The sequence below is a fragment of the Thalassophryne amazonica genome, chromosome 4 (genome assembly GCF_902500255.1).
Source record: "Thalassophryne amazonica chromosome 4, fThaAma1.1, whole genome shotgun sequence".
Taxonomy (NCBI): domain Eukaryota; kingdom Metazoa; phylum Chordata; class Actinopteri; order Batrachoidiformes; family Batrachoididae; genus Thalassophryne; species Thalassophryne amazonica.
The window spans coordinates 136,435,005-136,455,075 of NC_047106.1; the positions used below are offsets into that span (position 1 = coordinate 136,435,005).

Sequence of the window (20,071 nt, forward strand, 5' to 3'; positions counted from 1 at the left end):
ATTCAGTGCTTAGGTGTATTACCGCCCCCTACTGTGTTGGAGTGTGGACCGTAGATAATTGTGTGATCCTTCCAAAAATATGTCCGTGAATAGTGGAAATAGAGGGCCAGTATTGCCGATACCGATACGATTTAATAATTAATTATAATAACTTGGATTTATAGCGTGCCTTATTATTGCTACCTTGGTGATGGTAAGCTACTAGTGTAGCGATAGCTGCCCTGGGGGAGACTGACGGTACTGTGGCTGCCATTCTGCACCTACAGCCCCTCCGACCACCACCTCATTCATACACAAGCACGTTTTTAAAACCGGAGTGGCCACAGGAATCTCACGCAAACACGGAGCAGCTTTGCTAACTCCTTAGTAAGAAAAGTAGCTATTGGTTGTCCGAAAAGTCGCCAGAAGTCGCTAAATGACGTCATTATCTAATTTGCATGGTATGACGTAATCACAGATGCTGTAGCAAAAAAAACGTTGTGGGACAGATCATTGAATTATCAACGTTTCAATATTGTAATATATGTAAATATTTATATGTAGCCTAATCATATATTGTCTTTTCAAAATAGGTGTGTGTGTGTGTGTGTGTGTGTGTGTGTGTGTGTGTGTGTGTGTGTGTGTGTGTGTGTGTGTGTGTGTGTGTGTGTGTGTGTGTGTGTGTGTGTGTGTTTGCAAAATACCTGTCTACAGTCTAGGCTATATCAGAATATTCTGTTACTGTTAATCCCATTATGAATATTAAAATACACCAAACCATTTGTCCTGGATCATAGCTACATGAAAATTCAGTAGGTATATATATTATATTCCAATTCTAAACTATGCTAGTATACTAAGGTACAACCCCTGGCAAAAATGATGGAATCACCGGCCTTGGAGGATGTTCATTCAGTTGTTTAATTTTGTAGGAAAAAAAGCAGATCACAGACATGACACAAAACTAAAGTCATTTCAAATGGCAACTTTCTGGCTTTAAGAAACATTATAAGAAATCAGGAAAAAAAAAATTGTGGCAGTCAGTAACGGTTACTTTTTTAGACCAAGCAGAGGGAAAAAAAATATGGAATCACTCAATTTGTTGGGAAAGTGTAGTGACACGGACCCACAACAGGGGGCGTAAATGAAGGGACAATGGATAAGCCAAAATATAACAATTTAATGTTGCAAACTGTGCACAACGGAATACAGACAAATGCAGTTTGAGAATGACAATCAATTATACGAAAAGTGACGTGTGGGCAGGCTCAAGGATAGAAGACGTCCGTCCAGAGAAGAGCCGGGTCCCACATGGCTTCCACCGCCAACGGATCTGAAGAACACCGGAGCTGACAAGCCCTGAATCTCCAGGTGGCCACCATCTCCAGCTGTCAGATCTGGTACTGCTGGCAGGAAGCAGAGACAGTTAATGGTGGGTGTGTGGATACACACTCAGTAAATCCTCAGACACAGAAAACAGTTCCTCCGGGAGGGAGCACCTCCACCTCTGAAATAGGAACACGACAGCAGCTCCTGTTACCACTTATCTGGTTGGCGTGAGAGGCGAAGACGTCGGCACTCTCACAGACCGCCAACCCAGCTGACAGGGCACCACAGGACAACGGCTGCAAACAGATCACACGTAAGTCAACGTTCAGACTCAGCAGAGAATATTACCTAGTTTAGTAGATGATATCTCGGCAGCGAGGTGGAGTTGCTGCCCGGCTTTTATGGTGATGTGGTGATGATGAGTGACAGCTAGTGCTGTTGATGAGTGACAGCTGTCACTCCCGGTTGCTCCGACGCCCTCTCGTGCCTGAAGCCCGCACTTCAGGCAGGGCACCCTCTGGTGGTGGGCCAGCAGTACCTCCTCTTCAGCGGCCCACATAACAGGACCCCCCCTCAACGGGCGCCTCCTGGCACCCGACCAGGCTTGTCGGGGTGTCGGGTGTAGAAGTCAGCCAGGAGGGCTGGGTCCAGGATGAAGCTCCTCTTCACCCAGGAGCGTTCCTCAGGTCCATACCCCTCCCAGTCCACCAAGTACTGGAACCCCTGGCCCTTCCAACGGACGTCCAGGAGCCGGCGTACTGTCCATGCCAGCTCTCCGTCGATGATCCGGGCAGGAGGCAGCACTGGTCCGGGGGTGCAGAGTGGTGAAGTGCGGTAGGGCTTGATCTGTGACACATGAAAAACAGGATGGATCCGCAGTGAAGCTGGTAGCTTCAGCTTCACTGCGGCCAGACTGAGGACTTTGAGGATGGGAAACGGTCCAATGAATCTGTCCTGGAGTTTGCAGGATTCCACTTGTAGTGGGATGTCCTTGGAGGATAGACAAACCTCCTGCCCGGGCTGGTATACAGGGGCCGTGGAATGCCGGCGGTCTGCATGGGCCTTGGCCCTCGTCCGGGCTTTCAGCAGGGCAGAGCTGGCAGTACGCCACACCCGACGGCACCTCCTGAGGTGGGCCTGGACCGAGGGCACCCCGACCTCTCCCTCCACGAGCGGAAACAATGGGGGCTGGTACCCCAAACATACCTCAAATGGGGAGAGGCTGGTGGCAGATGAAATTTGGCTATTGTGAGCGTACTCAATCCAGGCCAGATGGTTGCTCCAGGCCATTGGGTGCGCGGAGGTCACGCAGCGGAGAGCCTGCTCCAACTCCTGGTTGGTCCGCTCTGCCTGTCTGTTCGTCTGGGGATGGTACCCGGACGAGAGGCTTACGGTGGCCCCCAGTTCCCTGCAGAAACTCCTCCAGACTTGCGAGGAGAACTGGGGACCATGGTCGGTGACAACGTCAGATGGAATCCCATGCAGACGTACGACATTGTGGACCAGGAGGTCTGCTGTCTCCTGGGCCGTCGGGAGCTTCGGGAGGGCCATGAAGTGGGCCGCCTTGGAGAACCGGTCCACTATCGTGAAGATGGTGGTCATGCCCTGGGACGGCGAGAGGCCCGTGACGAAGTCCAGGCCGATGTGGGACCAGGGGCGGTGAGGCACAGGTAGCGGTTGAAGGAGTCCCTGTGCCCGTTGGTGGTCGGCTTTTCCCCTGGCGCAGGTGGTGCAGGCCTGGACATACTCCTGGACGTCGGCTTCCATAGACGCCCACCAGAAGCGCTGTCGGACCACTGCCATGGTTCTTCACACCCCTGGGTGACAGGAGAGCTTGGAACCGTGATAGAAGTCCAAGACCACAGCTCTGGCCTCTGGTGGGACGTATAACTTGTTCTTTGCGCCAGTTCCTGGGTCCGGGTTCCGTGCCAGGGCCTCCCGGATGGTCTTCTCCACGTCCCAGGTGAGGGTGGCCACGACAGTGGACTCGGGGATGATGGTTTCCGTGGGATCTGACAGCTCAGTTTTGACCTCCTCTTCGTGAACCCGGGACAAGGCGTCAGATCTTTGGTTCTTGGTCCCGGGGCGGTAGGTGATCCGGAAGTCAAAACACCCGAAGAACAATGACCAGCGGGCTTGCCTGGGGTTCAGACGCTTGGCGGTCCGGATGTACTCCAGGTTCTGATGGTCAGTGAAAAACGTGAATGGAACCGCAGCTCCCTCCAACAGGTGTCTCCACTCCTCAAGAGCCTCTTTCACTGCAAGGAGTTCTCGATTGCCCACGTCATAGTTTCGCTCAGCCGGGGTCAACCTGCGGGAAAAATAGGCACAGGGGTGGAGGACCTTGTCGGACTCCCTGCTCTGGGACAGCACGGCTCCAATCCCTGAGTCAGAGGCATCCACTTCAACTATAAACTGGCGGTTAGGATCAGGCTGCACCAGAACTGGCGCAGTAGAGAACCGGCGTTTCAACTCCCTAAACGCGGCTTCGCACCGATCCGACCAGGTGAAGGGGACTTTGGAGGAGGTCAGGGCTGTCAAGGGACTGACCACCTGACCGTAATCCCTAATGAACCTCCTGTAGAAATTTGCAAAGCCAAGGAACTGTTGCAGATTCCTACGGCTTGTTGGTTGGGGCCAGTCTCTCACTGCCGCAACCTTGGCCGGATCAGGGGCGATGGAGTTGGAGGAGATTATGAACCCCAGGAAGGACAAAGAAGTGCGGTGGAACTCGCACTTCTCGCCGTTCACAAACAGCCGGTTCTCCAACAACCGCTGCAGGACCTGACGTACATGCTGGACATGGGTCTCAGGATCCGGGGAGAACATGAGTATATCGTCTAGATATACGAAGACAAACCGATGCAGGAAGTCCCGCAAGACGTCATTAACCAAAGCTTGGAACGTCGTGGGCGCATTGGTGAGGCCAAACGGCATGACCAGGTACTCAAAGTGACCTAAGGGGGTGTTAAATGCCGTCTTCCACTCGTCTCCCTTCCGGATCCGAACCAGGTGGTATGCATTCCTAAGATCAAGTTTGGTGAAAATTTGGGCTCCATGCAGGGGCGTGAACACCGAATCCAACAGAGGTAACAGGTATTGGTTGCGAACCGTAATTTCATTCAGCCCTCTGTAATCGATGCATGGACGGAGTCCGCCGTCCTTCTTGCCCACAAAAAAGAAACCTGCACCCATCGGGGAGGTGGAGTTCCGGATCAACCCGGCAGCTAACGAGTCCCGGATGTAGGTCTCCATTGATTCGCGTTCTGGACGTGAGAGGTTGTACAGCCTGCTGGACGGGTACTCAACGCCCAGGATCAAATCAATGGCGCAATCGTATGGCTGGTGCGGGGTGAGAGTGAGTGCCAGATCTTTGCAGAAGACGTCAGCAAGATCATGGTACTCCTCAGGCACCGCCGTCAGATTGGGGGGAACTTTGACCTCCTCATTACCTGTCACACCGGGTGGAACCGAGGATCCTAAATATTACCGGTGGCAGGTTTCGCTCCACTGCGTCACAACCCCAGACGGGCAATCTATCCGGGGATTGTGCTTTACCATCCATGGAAATTCCAAAATCACTCGGGAGGTAGAAGGTGTTACATAAAACACAATCTCCTCCCTGTGATTTCCAGACACAACCAATGTGACAGGCTGTGGTGTGTGATTAATGGGAGAAGGATGCCATCTAGTGCCCGTACCTTCAATGGTGAAGGTAGGGCCACTAGAGAGAGCCCAACTTCCTTTGCCCATCTGCTATCCAGCAGATTCCCTTCCGACCCCGTGTCCACCAATGCTGGGGCATGAACGGTTAGATCCCCATTCAGGATCGTGACTGGGATGCGTGGGGATTTATGGGGTTTCCTCACGTGAGTGTTATGACCCACCCTTAGCCCAGTCTCTAAGGGCGGGTGTTGTAGTTTAACCGCTTGGGGCAAGTCCTCTGTATGTGCTCACTCGAGCCACAGAAAAAACACTCCCCGCGGGCCAGCCTCCGTTGTCTGTCATCTGATTTAACTTTGGCCCTGCTCGTGTCCATAGCTTCGTCAGCAGGGGGAGCTGTTGCCACACGGAACTCTCTGGCTGTGGAGCGTGGGGACGGCGGCACCCTTTCGGACCCGGAAGGAAGAGGGATGGCTCGTGCCCGGCCACGCCCTTCGCCCTGCTCCCGACGATGTTCTTCTAATCGGTTGTCTAACCGTATAACCAGGTCGATAAGCCCGTCAAAATCCCGCGGTTCTTCCTTAGCCAGCAGATGCTCCTTCAGGACCGGAGACTGTCCATTTATGAAGGCAGCGTGGAGTGCAACGTTATTCCAGCCAGACCTCACTGCCGCAATGCAGAAGTCGACTGCATACTCGGCTGCACTCCGACGCTCCTGTCTCATTGACAGCAGCACGTTTGAAGCAGTCTCGCCTCTATTGGGGTGATCAAACACTTGCTTGAACTCCCGCACAAACCCAGCATATGTTGTTAGGAGCCACGAATTCTGCTCCCAGAGCGCCGTAGCCCAGGCGCGTGCCTCTCCTCGAAGCAGATTTATTACATTAGCCACCCGGCTTGCATCTGACGCGTACATGACGGGACGCTGTGAAAAGACGAGCGAACACTACATTAAGAAGTCTGCACACGTCTTGACACAACCTCCGTACGGCTCCGGAGGGCTTATGTATGCTTCAGGGGACACGGGGGGGGGGAGGGGGTTCATTGAACGACCACTGGAATGTCTGTATTTGGCACTCAGTCAGCAGGAGGAGGCGCTGCAGCAGCGCCCTGTGTGTGCACTTCCACCCAAGCGGTGAGAGCCTCCATCCTCCGATTGAGTATAACGTTCTGCTCGGTTACGAAGTCCAACCGAGCAGTGAAGGCGGTTAAGATTTGCTGCAGCTCACCTAACACGTCTCCTGCTGGCGCCTCTGCACCTTGCGTTTCCATTGGTGGTTCATCTGATGATTGACGCCCCTCGGGATCCATGACGTTGGCCGAGATATCCTGTTGGGAAAGTGTAGTGACACGGACCCACAACAGGGGGCGTAAATGAACGGACAATGGATAAGCCAAAATATAACAATTTAATGTTGCAAACTGTGCACAACAGGATACAGACAAATGCAGTTTGAGAATGACAATCAATTATACGAAAAGTGACGTGTGGGCAGGCTCGAGGATAGAAGACGTCCGTCCAGAGAAGAGCCGGGTCCCACACGGCTTCCACCGCCAACGGATCTGAAGAACACCGGAGCCGACAAGCCCTGAATCTCCAGGTGGCCACCGTCTCCAGCTGTCAGATCTGGTACTGCTGGCAGGAAGCAGAGACAGTTAATGGTGGGTGTGTGGATACACACCCAGTAAATCCTCAGACACAGAAAACAGTTCCTCCGGGAGAGAGCACCTCCACCTCCGAAATAGGAACACGACAGCAGCTCCTGTTACCACTTATCTGGTTGGAGTGAGAGGCGAAGACGTCGGCACTCTCACAGACCGCCAACCCAGCTGACAGGGCACCACAGGACAATGGCTGCAAACAGATCACACGTAAGTCAATGTTCAGACTCAGCAGAGAATATTACCTAGTTTAGTAGATGATATCTCGGCAGCGAGGTGGAGTTGCTGCCCGGCTTTTATGGTGATGTGGTGATGATGAGTGACAGCTGGTGCTGTTGATGGGTGACAGCTGTCACTCCCGGTTGCTCCGACGCCCTCTCGTGCCTGAAGCCCGCACTTCAGGCAGGGCGCCCTCTGGTGGTGGGCCAGCAGTACCTCCTCTTCAGCGGCCCACATAACACAATTCTGAGGAAAAAATTATGGAATCGTGAAAAACAAAAGAACACTCCAACACTCCAAGATGCATTATCATCTTGAAAAATGATTTCATCATCCCCAAACATCCTTTCAATTGATGGGATAAGAAAAGTGTCCAAAATATCAATGTAAACTTGTGCATTTATTGATGATGTAATGACAGCCATCTCCCCAGTGCCTTTACCTGACATGCAGCCCCATATCATTAATGACTGTGGAAATTTACATGTTCTCTTCAGGCAGTCATCTTTATAAATCTCATTGGAACAGCACCAAACAAAAGTTCCAGCATCATCACCTTGCCCAATGCAGATTCGAGATTCATCACTGAATATAACTTTCATCCAGTCATCCACAGTCCACGATTGCTTTTCCTTAGCCCATTGTAACCTTGTTTTTTTCTGTTTAGGTGTTAATGATGGCTTTCGTTTAGCTTTTCTGTATGTAAATCCCATTTCCTTTAGGCGGTTTCTTACAGTTCGGTCACAGACGTTGACTCCAGTTTCCTCCCATTCATTCCTCATTTGTTTTGTTGTGCATTTTCGATTTTTGAGACATATTGCTTTAAGTTTTCTGTCTTGACGCTTTGATGTCTTCCTTGGTCTACCAGTATGTTTGTCTTTAACAACCTTCCCATGTTGTTTGTATTTGGTCCAGAGTTTAGACACAGCTGACTGTGAACAACCAACATCTTTTGCAACATTGCGTGATGATTTACCCTCTTTTAAGAGTTTGATAATCCTCTCCTTTGTTTCAATTGACATCTCTCGTGTTGGAGCCATGATTCATGTCAGTCCACTTGGTGCAACAGCTCTCCAAGGTGTGATCACTCCTTTTTAGATGCAGACTAATGAGCAGATCTGATTTGATGCAGGTGTTAGTTTTGGGGATGAAAATTTACAGGGTGATTCCATAATTTATTCCTCAGAATTGAGTGAGTCCATATTTTTTTCCCTCTGCTTGGTCTAAAAAAGTAACCGTTACTGACTGCCACAATTTTTTTCCCTGATTTCTTATACTGTTTCTTAAAGCCAGATAGTTGCCATTTGAAATGACTTTAGTTTTGTGTCATGTCTGTGATCTGCTTTTTTTCTACAAAATTAAACAACTGAATGAACATCCTCCGAGGCCGGTGATTCCATAATTTTTGCCAGGGGTTGTATATCTAAATATCTAAAAAGGAAGAGTAAAATAGAGAAGTAGAAAAGAGTAGAGTCACTTAGGTGCCTGGTCTTGAGAACCAGGGATAGTAGGTTGAAAAGCTTTTTATACCATGGGAACTCTCCCTACCCACCCAAGCGGCTCAAGAAAAAAGGATATATAATAGTAAATAATAAGGCATAAGAAAGATAAGACATCATATATATATATAATGCATAATTAAATAATAAGGGTAATAAACAACATGTAAAAAATATGGTATTATATAATACACAAGAGTAGGTTTTAAAACCTAAATATTAATACAGGAGAATATTGTAGTATAGGTATTTTAGTATGAATACTACTAGTAAAATTAAATTATAGATAGGCTAAGCTATAAATCTGGCATTTTATTATAGAAACAGAAACTATGAGGTAGTGTGTATTGTTATTTATCTAAAGTAACTCTGCTAGCATACTATAGGAAAACAAAAAGCATAATCTATATGCTATCAAATGGAAACCTAAGAACTTAGGCACTATATGTTGATATCTTTTAAAGAAAACATGTAAAACGTTAGCAGAAAAAAAAACACGCGTGAAAATCAGTTTAGCATTCAGAGAGTTACGATGGATTAAATGTGCTGACACTTCATTGTGCTGCCAAACAAGTGGCACTAAGTGGAGTGGAGTTGATCGGTTGTCTTTTTTCTTCTTCTTCTGCTTGTCTCTGTTCATGTCCTAGTGTTTCTGGTGTTGTGGTTAGTGCAGGAGAAGATTCAAATTGAACCCAAAAAGCAGGCAGCCAGGAGACAGGAGGTACAGGTGCAACAAACCACAGTGCTTTTATGATCCAATGTGAAACGCACGTCAACATACAGTGACAGGGCAGAGAACAAAAGAGAGGATCCAGGAGCTGAATTCACTGACAGGAGGCAGGGACACAGCGGAGGATAATCGCAATACTTACAAAAAAGAATCATTCAATGAGACTGACAAACTACCACAACTAAATCCACAGACTGGCATCTAGCAAAGGAAAAGGTGTGGCTTATAAACTAACAGACCTGATTGACAGTAGGTGCGATGATTAACCAACCAGGAATGGAAATGCAGAATCACGCGAGAACACCAGGAGACAAAAACATATGACAGAAGGTGGAAAATAAAACCAAATCCAGAAATGTAAAACCAAAACATGAAGTATGCAACAAATGCAAAAACAAACATGGACCTAAAAGACAACATGAAAAGTGATAATGACTCAAACATGGATCAAACAACAAACTGAGCAAAACCCAAAACCTCAGTCACAGAATATACATAGAAAATAAACACGAACATCAGAATGGAAGCAAGTGAACATGGGAGACAAATAAGACAAACGTAAGAAAAACATGAATAAGTGAGGGACGGGTTGGTAAGGTTAGACCTTACTTGTGTGGAGCGCCTTGAGGCAACTTTCTTGTGATTTGGCACTATATAAATTAAATGAAATAGGGCACATCGTGCCAGAACACCTGAGCACCACACCAGCCTTTGCCCTCATGTGGTTTGAACAGGTTTTTCTGGTGACAGGAGCCCCAGTCCTGTCATCAGATGAAACTAATGTGAATGTTTTGAACACTGAAGAGCTCGAAGTGTTTGAAGGAAACCCACACGAAGGCTGAGGGAACTTGCAAGCTCCACACAGGAAAGAATGTGGTGCAACCAAACTCACAACCTTTTTGCTGTGAGCTGAATGCTAATCTCTGTGCCACCATGTGGCCATTGGTGAACAGTGGAAGTGGCCGTCTGGAAGCAACAGATGTTTGCTCGGTCTCTGTTTTTGAGAACCACCTACTCACACAGATGAACTGTTCAGTATCACACTGTTTGTGTGTCTGAATGATTGATGTCAATAAAGTCCAAGACACATTCACTGACTTGAAATGTTCATGTATTCATCCCCTGACTTCTCAAGAAAACTGTCTGTAAAAGTGATGATTTAATCCTCATTAAATCGTTCCCGTCCCAACTTTTTTTGTAAAGTGTTGCAGGCATTAAATGCAGGAATGGATGTATATTAACAAATGAGATGAAGCTGACAACACAAAACAGGAAATATGTTGGGTTCTTCTTGTCTGCAATGAAACAGAAGTCAAAGAAAAGGTCAGGATTACTGAGTTTTCTTTTTAATTTGCATTTTGAATTCCTTTCCATCTTCTTCTGATTTGAGGCTGTAGGTACTGTGGGGTAATGTGAAACACATTTACAAAAAAATAAACCTGTCTGTGCCACACGGACACACCTGACAAGAATGAGACACAAAGAATGTTTGAGAGGCAAGAAGGTGTGAAGGAGGGACGGACGGAGGGAGGGGTGGAGGATCGCATGGTGACAAACAGAAACAGGAAGATGTGTGTGTGAGAGGCACAAAGACAGAGCGCGCCTGTGCTCGTCTGGCTTCAGACTGTGTGACGCGTCTTCAGCATGGACTTCCAGCACAGAGCAGCTCTGGACATCTCCACCAGGAACCCTCAGGACGACTTTGAGATCCTGCTGAGAGTTGGAGGAGGGACTTATGGCGAGGTCTTCAAGGTCAGAGACATCTTTCAAGCTTTTTCTGTTTGTGTCCTGATTTTTTTTTTTTTAGTTTCTTGTCAGGAAACACATGAGTCAGCTGAGGTTGTGACTGATCCAGTAAGATTTATTCATTTATTTTAGAAAAAGCGAAGCAAATATCTTGAAATATAACATCAAAATTCAGCCTGTCAGGTAAAATAAGTCTGTGTCTTCCTTTGGTTTTCAAACACATCGTGCATGTGTGTGCATGTGTGATTTTTGTGTCCTTTAACACATACAGGGTGCTGTGGCCCTGACCTTTGACCCCGCAGAGCATAAAATCACTCTGTTTGTGTGATGGGACGGTTATTTGCTGATTGTAGAAGGATATATTGGAGTGATTCATGACAATCACAACTTCAGTGATAGTGTAGTACTGCAGAGGAAGTGGTTTCTGCAAGAAGTGTAATTATCCTCATTAGCAGCTCAGTTTTTGACAGTTTTACTCAAACTGAAACTGCTGCACATGAATTACAAATCATTTCTAATCAAGTGACTTCAGATGTGCTGTGAAGAGTTGATTTTGTGTTTATGGGTATGGGAGGGGCAGTGCATGCACGGTGTGAGCACATCACACACTGTCAGTGTGTGCCAGTCATTTCAAACATAGGAGGCGTGGCACTAATGAGACCAGTAAGACGCACATCGTTAATCTGGCCTGACTTTTTATTTTTTATTATTATAATTCCAAACCACTTGCTTGACAAGATACTCTGTAAAATGTATTTTACAGACGAGGAGTCAGATGTACTAAAATCCCAGATAATGAAAATTGAATTTTGTGGGCACTCTGTGCATATTTTGTATATAATGCATACTCTACTAGCTCTGTTTTTTTTTTGTTTTTTTGTTTCCCTGTGTCTCAAAAGGCAGAGCAAGTCTAAGAACTGCTTCGTGTGTGCCCTTAGCAGAAAGTAGTATACTTAAAGTTCATTTTATTAAGTATGCTTCAGTATAAGTATAACAAGTATACTACAGACCGTGTACTGTTAGTATACTAGAAAGTACACAGATTTAACACTTTTTCAGACTAAATTGGAACATTTCAAGTGTATAAAAGTATATTTTAAAGCTTGTTTTAAGTTTGCAAAAGTACACTTTAAAGTATACAACAAGTACACTCATCTATATACTATCAATGTACATCCCTCTTGTATACTTAAAGTATACAACACATACACTTATCAGTGTACTTGACATATCCCTCTCCTATGCTTAAAGTATATTCTGCCATTGTAGTAGTTGTATACTTTGAGTCCCTATTTTTAGTTTATTATCGTATACTTAAAGTATACTGTTATACACATTGGTTATTTCACTATTTTACTTTTTATACTTTAATTTTGCTTAGCATATTACTTGTAGCTTACTATTTATATACTGAAGATATACTACTTAAAGTATTCTTAAAGTTTACTTATACTGAATGTACACAAGAGTGTGATTAATTTGAAAAAAATCACAAGACAGAATGTTGAAAACAAGTTTGATATATTTTGAAACATTTCAGAAACAAAGACCTATGAAATCAAGTCCTTCCTTTGTGGAGAAAATTAAAGGAAAAAGTGCATGTAAAATGTAAACATAATGGTCTCTCCAAGATCAAGTCCTTATTTGTAAAAATGTAAACATAGCATCTTCAACTGAGACCTAAAGTCCTTACTTGTCAAAAAAGGTAAAAGAAAAGTGCGAACCTTTGGAACCAAAAATAAATTACTACATAGAAAAAAAATTCTGTACTTTTATGACTTCTTTTCAGTTACTTGAGTCAATGGCTTGACTTAGTACAGTATATCTTGCTCCAAGTGCATAATAAGTGTTAGTACTTTGTGGCAGAAAGATGTAAAAAGTATACTAAAGTATAAGGGTGATTCTTAGACTACGGGCACTTATTATGTCCTTTGATCATATTGTATGAAAAACAGAAAAAAGGGGAAATTTCACACTTTTATAGTTATCTTTACAATGAAAGTGTGTTAAGGAATTTGTTCTAGTAGTCTATGATGACTTTTTCACCTTTTTTCAGCATCATTATATGCAAATATTGCCGTTTTGTGCTTGTCCCACACCCAGACTTTTGATCTTCAATGATAAAAATGAATGGTAAAGAAACGTTTTTTCTAATGTTTTAAAATATCTCTGAATAAAATATCAGTAAAATAATCAAAACATAATTGGGGTATTCAATGTCATACAACTGTTGTGATTTTTTTTAAACAAAATGTAGTTGTCCCACACTATTGCCGTAATTTCCACCACAACACTGTAATGTCCCTAAACAGTTTGTATGAAAGATTGTTTGGGTAGTTTCTATGGAGATAAACAGTGACCTCAGAGCACATGTATATAGAGCCAAATCACAACAAACAGTTGCCCCAAGGCGCTTTATATTGTAAGGCAATGGTGTGGTGGAAATTACATTTACAAGGCCAATAGTGCCCGTAGTTAAAGAATCACCCATAAGTATAAGTTTTAGTATTAAAGTATAAGTGTAAGTCTTAGTATTAATGTACTTAGACTTTTGTTTATACTTTTCAGTATAAGCCAAGTATACTTCACTATACTATTCTTAAGTATATAAAATATACAGTTTATAAAAAGTCACCTTCAAGTATACTTCCTCAATTTTGTAAAAAATAAGTATAGTCATAGTACACTTGAATAAACTTCTTTTTGCTAAGGGTGTCCTTGTGGTGGATGTGCACATATCATGTCTAATATCACGGTGACATTTGTGCACAGGGGTGAGTTATGTGGTGAGAGCGATAAACCTGCTGTGAGCACTGACAGGCTGCTCTCAGGTCTTAGAAATGCTCATGAAGCATTCATGGAGTCACCGTTTGTCATAGCTAACAATATAATAGGTTCTGTTCTGTTTGGGAAGCTAATGTTAATACACACGTTTGTTTACATTTGTTATTGTATTTGTTGTTAATACCGTTATTGAAGGGTGAAGCGACGCTATTGTACTTTATATGCCAGTTACCATTTTTGTTTAGCTTTGTTGGCTAGCAAGGTACGGTTGGCTTATTAACGGCTAAATTAATGGTAGCTCATCTAGCTATAGTTAGCTTACACTTTTATTTTACATGATGTAGATTTTTAATGGTTATTCAGTTTATGGGTTCGTTAATAGATATCAACAGATAGTATCTAAGTTTGGGGTTTCCATTAGAAAGCATGTAGAGTATGTATTTTGTCTTCCTATAGTAAGCTAGCAGGTGAACTTTAGATACCTAAAACATATTACATCATAGCTTCTGTTTCTATAATAACATAACCATATTTATAGCTTAGCCTACTAACTTAATTAAGTTTTACAAGTCTACAGACTAGGTAGACATATACTACAATCTTCTGTATGAATATTTAGGTTTTAGTAGCTAACTCCTATAATATTATGTAGTAACTATATTTCTTGTATATATTGTTTACTACCCTGTGTAAATATCATTTATATACATGCTGTCCATATTCTTGAGCCGCTTTGGTGGGTAGGAAGAGTTCCCATAGAATCGAAAAGCCTTTCAACCTACCATCCCTGGTTCTCAAGACCAGGTACCTAAGTGGCTCTACTTTTTTTTTTTTTTTCAATATTTAGATATACCTTAGTATACACTAGTAGAGTTCTACCTTAGAATTAGTATGTATATAGAAGATATATCTTGCTAAATTTTCATGAGGACAGTGGATTGAGATGTTTGGTGATGCTGATAGTGTTGTAGAAGCATGAGTCCTGATGACCTCAGACTATGACAGGGTGTCTTTGGTGCTCTTTCTTTGGTTTGTGGTCTTTCTGGGGAACCCTGCTGGATAAACTGGGCAGGACTTATTAAGTGTAACACAACGACTGTTATCCCAACAGATAAATAAAATGGATCCAACCATCATTAAATTCACAGCAGTGTGTTTCTAAACGTAAAGCAAGAAATGAGCTGTTGTGATAAGTGTGGGATAAGAAAACAATAAGCCAGTTCAGCATCTCAGAGATCACAACAACGCAAAACACATGATAAGGTCCTACAGCAACGTCAAGATTTTGAGTGCTGGAAAGATGACATTTTGAAAGAATTTTTCAAAAAATGGTGCAGCAAAATAGGTAGAAAGTGGAAGAAAGAACTTGTGGCCCTCATTTATGCACTAAAACTATGAAATGGCATTTAACTAAAGAAGATGAATGGGAGGCCATTACCTTTACGGACATTTGAAGTTGATGGTTGTCAGCTGACAATTCCCACTGCTTTATGACTGTCAGACGGAAAAACGAGACATTGGCAACAAACAAATGTCCCCCTGCATGTATGTAGATATTATCAGTTATCGAGTTGTTCACCAATGAATATGGCTTTATACACCTCAGGGTGTATGGTTTTCTGAAGGGTGTATAAAGCCATATTAATGGGTAAAACAACTTGATAACGATTTTATCATATACAGTGGTCCCTCGTTTATCGCGGGAGTTATGTTCTAAAAATAACCCGCGATAGGTGAAATCCGCGAAGTAGTCAGCGTTATTTTTTACAATTATTATAGATGTTTTAAGGCTGTAAAACGCCTCACTACACACTTTATTCACTTTTCTCAAACAGGCATTAACATTTTCTCACTTTTCTCTCCTGTGTAAACACTCAAAGTTCAAACCTTTGTAGAAAAAAAAAAAATAGAACATTTTCCTATAAATAATTATGATGGCTTTTAGAACTAACAAATTTAATTTTAACGACCAACCTACGAGGTTGAACATGTAAGAAATGATTAATAGTGACTTACCAGTATTTCACAGTTCCTCTGACCGCGCCTCTTCATCGTGGCACCGCTGTCCGGATTGGCTGATTACTCAGGTGGTATGAAAAATATTACCTGTCCGTGAAAAGGGTGTATTGCTATTTATTCTTTAGTGTTTTATCCAATCATATTGGCGTATCATTTCTAGGTATATGATAATAACGAGTATCTCACACAGGAGGACAAGCAAAACTGGTACGGCCATGTTGGGAAGGTGTCGTAGCACGGACCCACAACAGGGGGCGCAAATGAACGGACAATGAGTAAGCCAAAAGGTAACAATTTAATGTTGTGATAATACACAACAAAACATGCAGTAATCTTCACAGTCATCCAGGGTTGGGACCAGGAAGCAGAGTTGTAGTCTTACACACCTCTCTGCAGCTTCTCTCCCCCTGCCATCCCCTCATTACCCCATCCCCGTAGAGACGGTGCCTGCTACCAGACTACCAATAACCAGCAAAAATCTATTTAAGCATAAAAATTCCAAAAGAAAAAATTATATAGCACCTTCAACTGCACCACAGACTAAAACAGTTAAATGTGGTCTATTAAACATTAGGTCTCTCTCTTCTAAGTCCCTGTTGGTAAATGATATAATAATTGATCAACATATTGATTTATTCTGCCTAACAGAAACCTGGTTACAGCAGGATGAATATGTTAGTTTAAATGAGTCAACACCCCCGAGGCACACTAACTGTCAGAATGCTCGTAGCACGGGCCGTGGCGGAGGATTAGCAGCAATCTTCCATTCCAGCTTATTAATTAATCAAAAACCCAGACAGAGCTTTAATTCATTTGAAAGCTTGTCTCTTAGTCTTGTCCATCCAAATTGGAAGTCCCAAAAACCAGTTTTATTTGTTATTATCTATCGTCCACCTGGTCGTTACTGTGAGTTTCTCTGTGAATTTTCAGACCTTTTGTCTGACTTAGTGCTTAGCTCAGATAAGATAATTATAGTGGGCGATTTTAACATCCACACAGATGCTGAGAATGACAGCCTCAACACTGCATTTAATCTATTATTAGACTCTATTGGCTTTGCTCAAAAAGTAAATGAGTCCACCCACCACTTTAATCATATCTTAGATCTTGTTCTGACTTATGGTATGGAAATAGAAGACTTAACAGTATTCCCTGAAAACTCCCTTCTGTCTGATCATTTCTTAATAACATTTACATTTACTCTGATGGACTACCCAGCAGTAGGGAATAAGTTTCATTACACTAGAAGTCTTTCAGAAAGCGCTGTAACTAGGTTTAAGGATATGATTCCTTCTTTATGTTCTCTAATGCCATATACCAACACAGTGCAGAGTAGCTACCTAAACTCTGTAAGGGAGATAGAGTATCTCGTCAATAGTTTTACATCCTCATTGAAGACAACTTTGGATGCTGTAGCTCCTCTGAAAAAGAGAGCTTTAAATCAGAAGTGTCTGACTCCGTGGTATAACTCACAAACTCGTAGCTTAAAGCAGATAACCCGTAAGTTGGAGAGGAAATGGCGTCTCACTAATTTAGAAGATCTTCACTTAGCCTGGAAAAAGAGTCTGTTGCTCTATAAAAAAGCCCTCCGTAAAGCTAGGACATCTTTCTACTCATCACTAATTGAAGAAAATAAGAACAACCCCAGGTTTCTTTTCAGCACTGTAGCCAGGCTGACAAAGAGTCAGAGCTCTATTGAGCTGAGTATTCCATTAACTTTAACTAGTAATGACTTCATGACTTTCTTTGCTAACAAAATTTTAAATATTAGAGAAAAAATTACTCATAACCATCCCAAAGACGTATCGTTATCTTTGGCTGCTTTCAGTGATGCCGGTATTTGGTTAGACTCTTTCTCTCCGATTGTTCTGTCTGAGTTATTTTCATTAGTTACTTCATCCAAACCATCAACATGTTTATTAGACCCCATTCCTACCAGGCTGCTCAAGGAAGCCCTACCATTATTTAATGCTTCGATCTTAAATATGATCAATCTATCTTTGTTAGTTGGCTATGTACCACAGGCTTTTAAGGTGGCAGTAATTAAACCATTACTTAAAAAGCCATCACTTGACCCAGCTATCTTAGCTAATTATAGGCCAATCTCCAACCTTCCTTTTCTCTCAAAAATTCTTGAAAGGGTAGTTGTAAAACAGCTAACTGATCATCTGCAGAGGAATGGTCTATTTGAAGAGTTTCAGTCAGGTTTTAGAATTCATCATAGTACAGAAACAGCATTAGTGAAGGTTACAAATGATCTTCTTATGGCCTCGGACAGTGGACTCATCTCTGTGCTTGTTCTGTTAGACCTCAGTGCTGCTTTTGATACTGTTGACCATAAAATTTTATTACAGAGATTAGAGCATGCCATAGGTATTAAAGGCACTGCGCTGCGGTGGTTTGAATCATATTTGTCTAATAGATTACAATTTGTTCATGTAAATGGGGAATCTTCTTCACAGACTAAAGTTAATTATGGAGTTCCACAAGGTTCTGTGCTAGGACCAATTTTATTCACTTTATATATGCTTCCCTTAGGCAGTATTATTAGACGGTATTGCTTAAATTTTCATTGTTACGCAGATGATACCCAGCTTTATCTATCCATGAAGCCAGAGGACACACACCAATTAGCTAAACTGCAGGATTGTCTTACAGACATAAAGACATGGATGACCTCTAATTTCCTGCTTTTAAACTCAGATAAAACTGAAGTTATTGTACTTGGCCCCACAAATCTTAGAAACATGGTGTCTAACCAGATCCTTACTCTGGATGGCATTACCCTGACCTCTAGTAATACTGTGAGAAATCTTGGAGTCATTTTTGATCAGGATATGTCATTCAAAGCGCATATTAAACAAATATGTAGGACTGCTTTTTTGCATTTACGCAATATCTCTAAAATCAGAAAGGTCTTGTCTCAGAGTGATGCTGAAAAACTAATTCATGCATTTATTTCCTCTAGGCTGGACTATTGTAATTCATTATTATCAGGTTGTCCTAAAAGTTCCCTAAAAAGCCTTCAGTTAATTCAAAATGCTGCAGCTAGAGTACTGACGGGGACTAGAAGGAGAGAGCATATCTCACCCATATTGGCCTCTCTTCATTGGCTTCCTGTTAATTCTAGAATAGAATTTAAAATTCTTCTTCTTACTTATAAGGTTTTGAATAATCAGGTCCCATCTTATCTTAGGGACCTCGTAGTACCATATCACCCCAATAGAGCGCTTCGCTCTCAGACTGCAGGCTTACTTGTAGTTCCTAGGGTTTGTAAGAGTAGAATGGGAGGCAGAGCCTTCAGCTTTCAGGCTCCTCTCCTGTGGAACCAGCTCCCAATTCAGATCAGGGAGACAGACACCCTCTCTACTTTTAAGATTAGGCTTAAAACTTTCCTTTTTGCTAAAGCTTATAGTTAGGGCTGGATCAGATGACCCTGAACCATCCCTTAGTTATGCTGCTATAGACGTAGACTGCTGGGGGGTTCCCATGATGCACTGTTTCTTTCTCTTTTTGCTCTGTATGCACCACTCTGCATTTAATCATTAGTGATCGATCTCTGCTCCCCTCCGCAGCATGTCTTTTTCCTGGTTCTCTCCCTCAGCCCCAACCAGTCCCAGCAGAAGACTGCCCCTCCCTGAGCCTGGTTCTGCTGGAGGTTTCTTCCTGTTAAAAGGGAGTTTTTCCTTCCCACTGTAGCCAAGTGCTTGCTCACAGGGGGTCGTTTTGACCGTTGGGGTTTTACATAATTATTGTATGGCCTTGCCTTACAATATAAAGCGCCTTGGGGCAACTGTTTGTTGTGATTTGGCGCTATATAAAAAAATTGATTGATTGATTGGATTGGTCAATAAACACCAGGTGACGTGTGGGCAGGCTCGAAGATAGAAGACCCCTGACGAGAGAGAAGCCGCGTCCCACACGGCTTCCACCACCAACGGTCTGAAGAACACCGGAGCCGCCAAGTCCCGAGTCCCCAGGTGGCCTCTGTCTTCGGCTGTCGACCCTGGTACTGCTGGCAGAAAGCAGAGATATGATGTGTGAGTGTGAGTCCGCACACTCAGTAATTCACAGTCCAAACACAGTTAGGAGGGAGCACCTCCACCTCCAAATCACACACACTCATGCAGCTGGACTACTGCCACGGAATAAAGGGCACAAGGATGGAGAACTTTATCAGCCTCCATGATCTGGGACAGCACGGCTCCTATCCCTGAGTCAGAGGCGTCCACTTCTACTATGTACTGGCGATCAGGATCAGGCTGCACCAGAACTGGTGCAGTCGAGAACCGGCGTTTCAACTCCTGGAACGCGGCTTCGCACCGATCCGACCAGGCGAAGGGGACCTTGGTGGAGGTCAGGGCAGTTAGGGGGCTAACTACCTGACTGTAACCTTTAATGAACCTCCTGTAGAAATTTGCAAAGCCGAGGAACTGCTGTA

The 20,071-nt window shown here is 43.6% G+C and overlaps 1 protein-coding gene across 1 annotated transcript in view; it reads left to right on the plus strand.

Moving 5' to 3' along the window:
• Positions 1 to 10,683: 10,683 nt before the first annotated feature.
• LOC117508815 (mitogen-activated protein kinase kinase kinase kinase 5-like) overlaps positions 10,684 to 20,071 on the plus strand; it is a 183,957-nt gene continuing 174,569 nt past the window's right edge. The window contains exon 1 of the mRNA XM_034168648.1: positions 10,684 to 10,833. Within this exon, the coding sequence (XP_034024539.1) occupies positions 10,726 to 10,833 (108 nt within the window). The 5' untranslated portion in view covers positions 10,684 to 10,725. The remainder of the gene's footprint in view (positions 10,834 to 20,071) is intronic.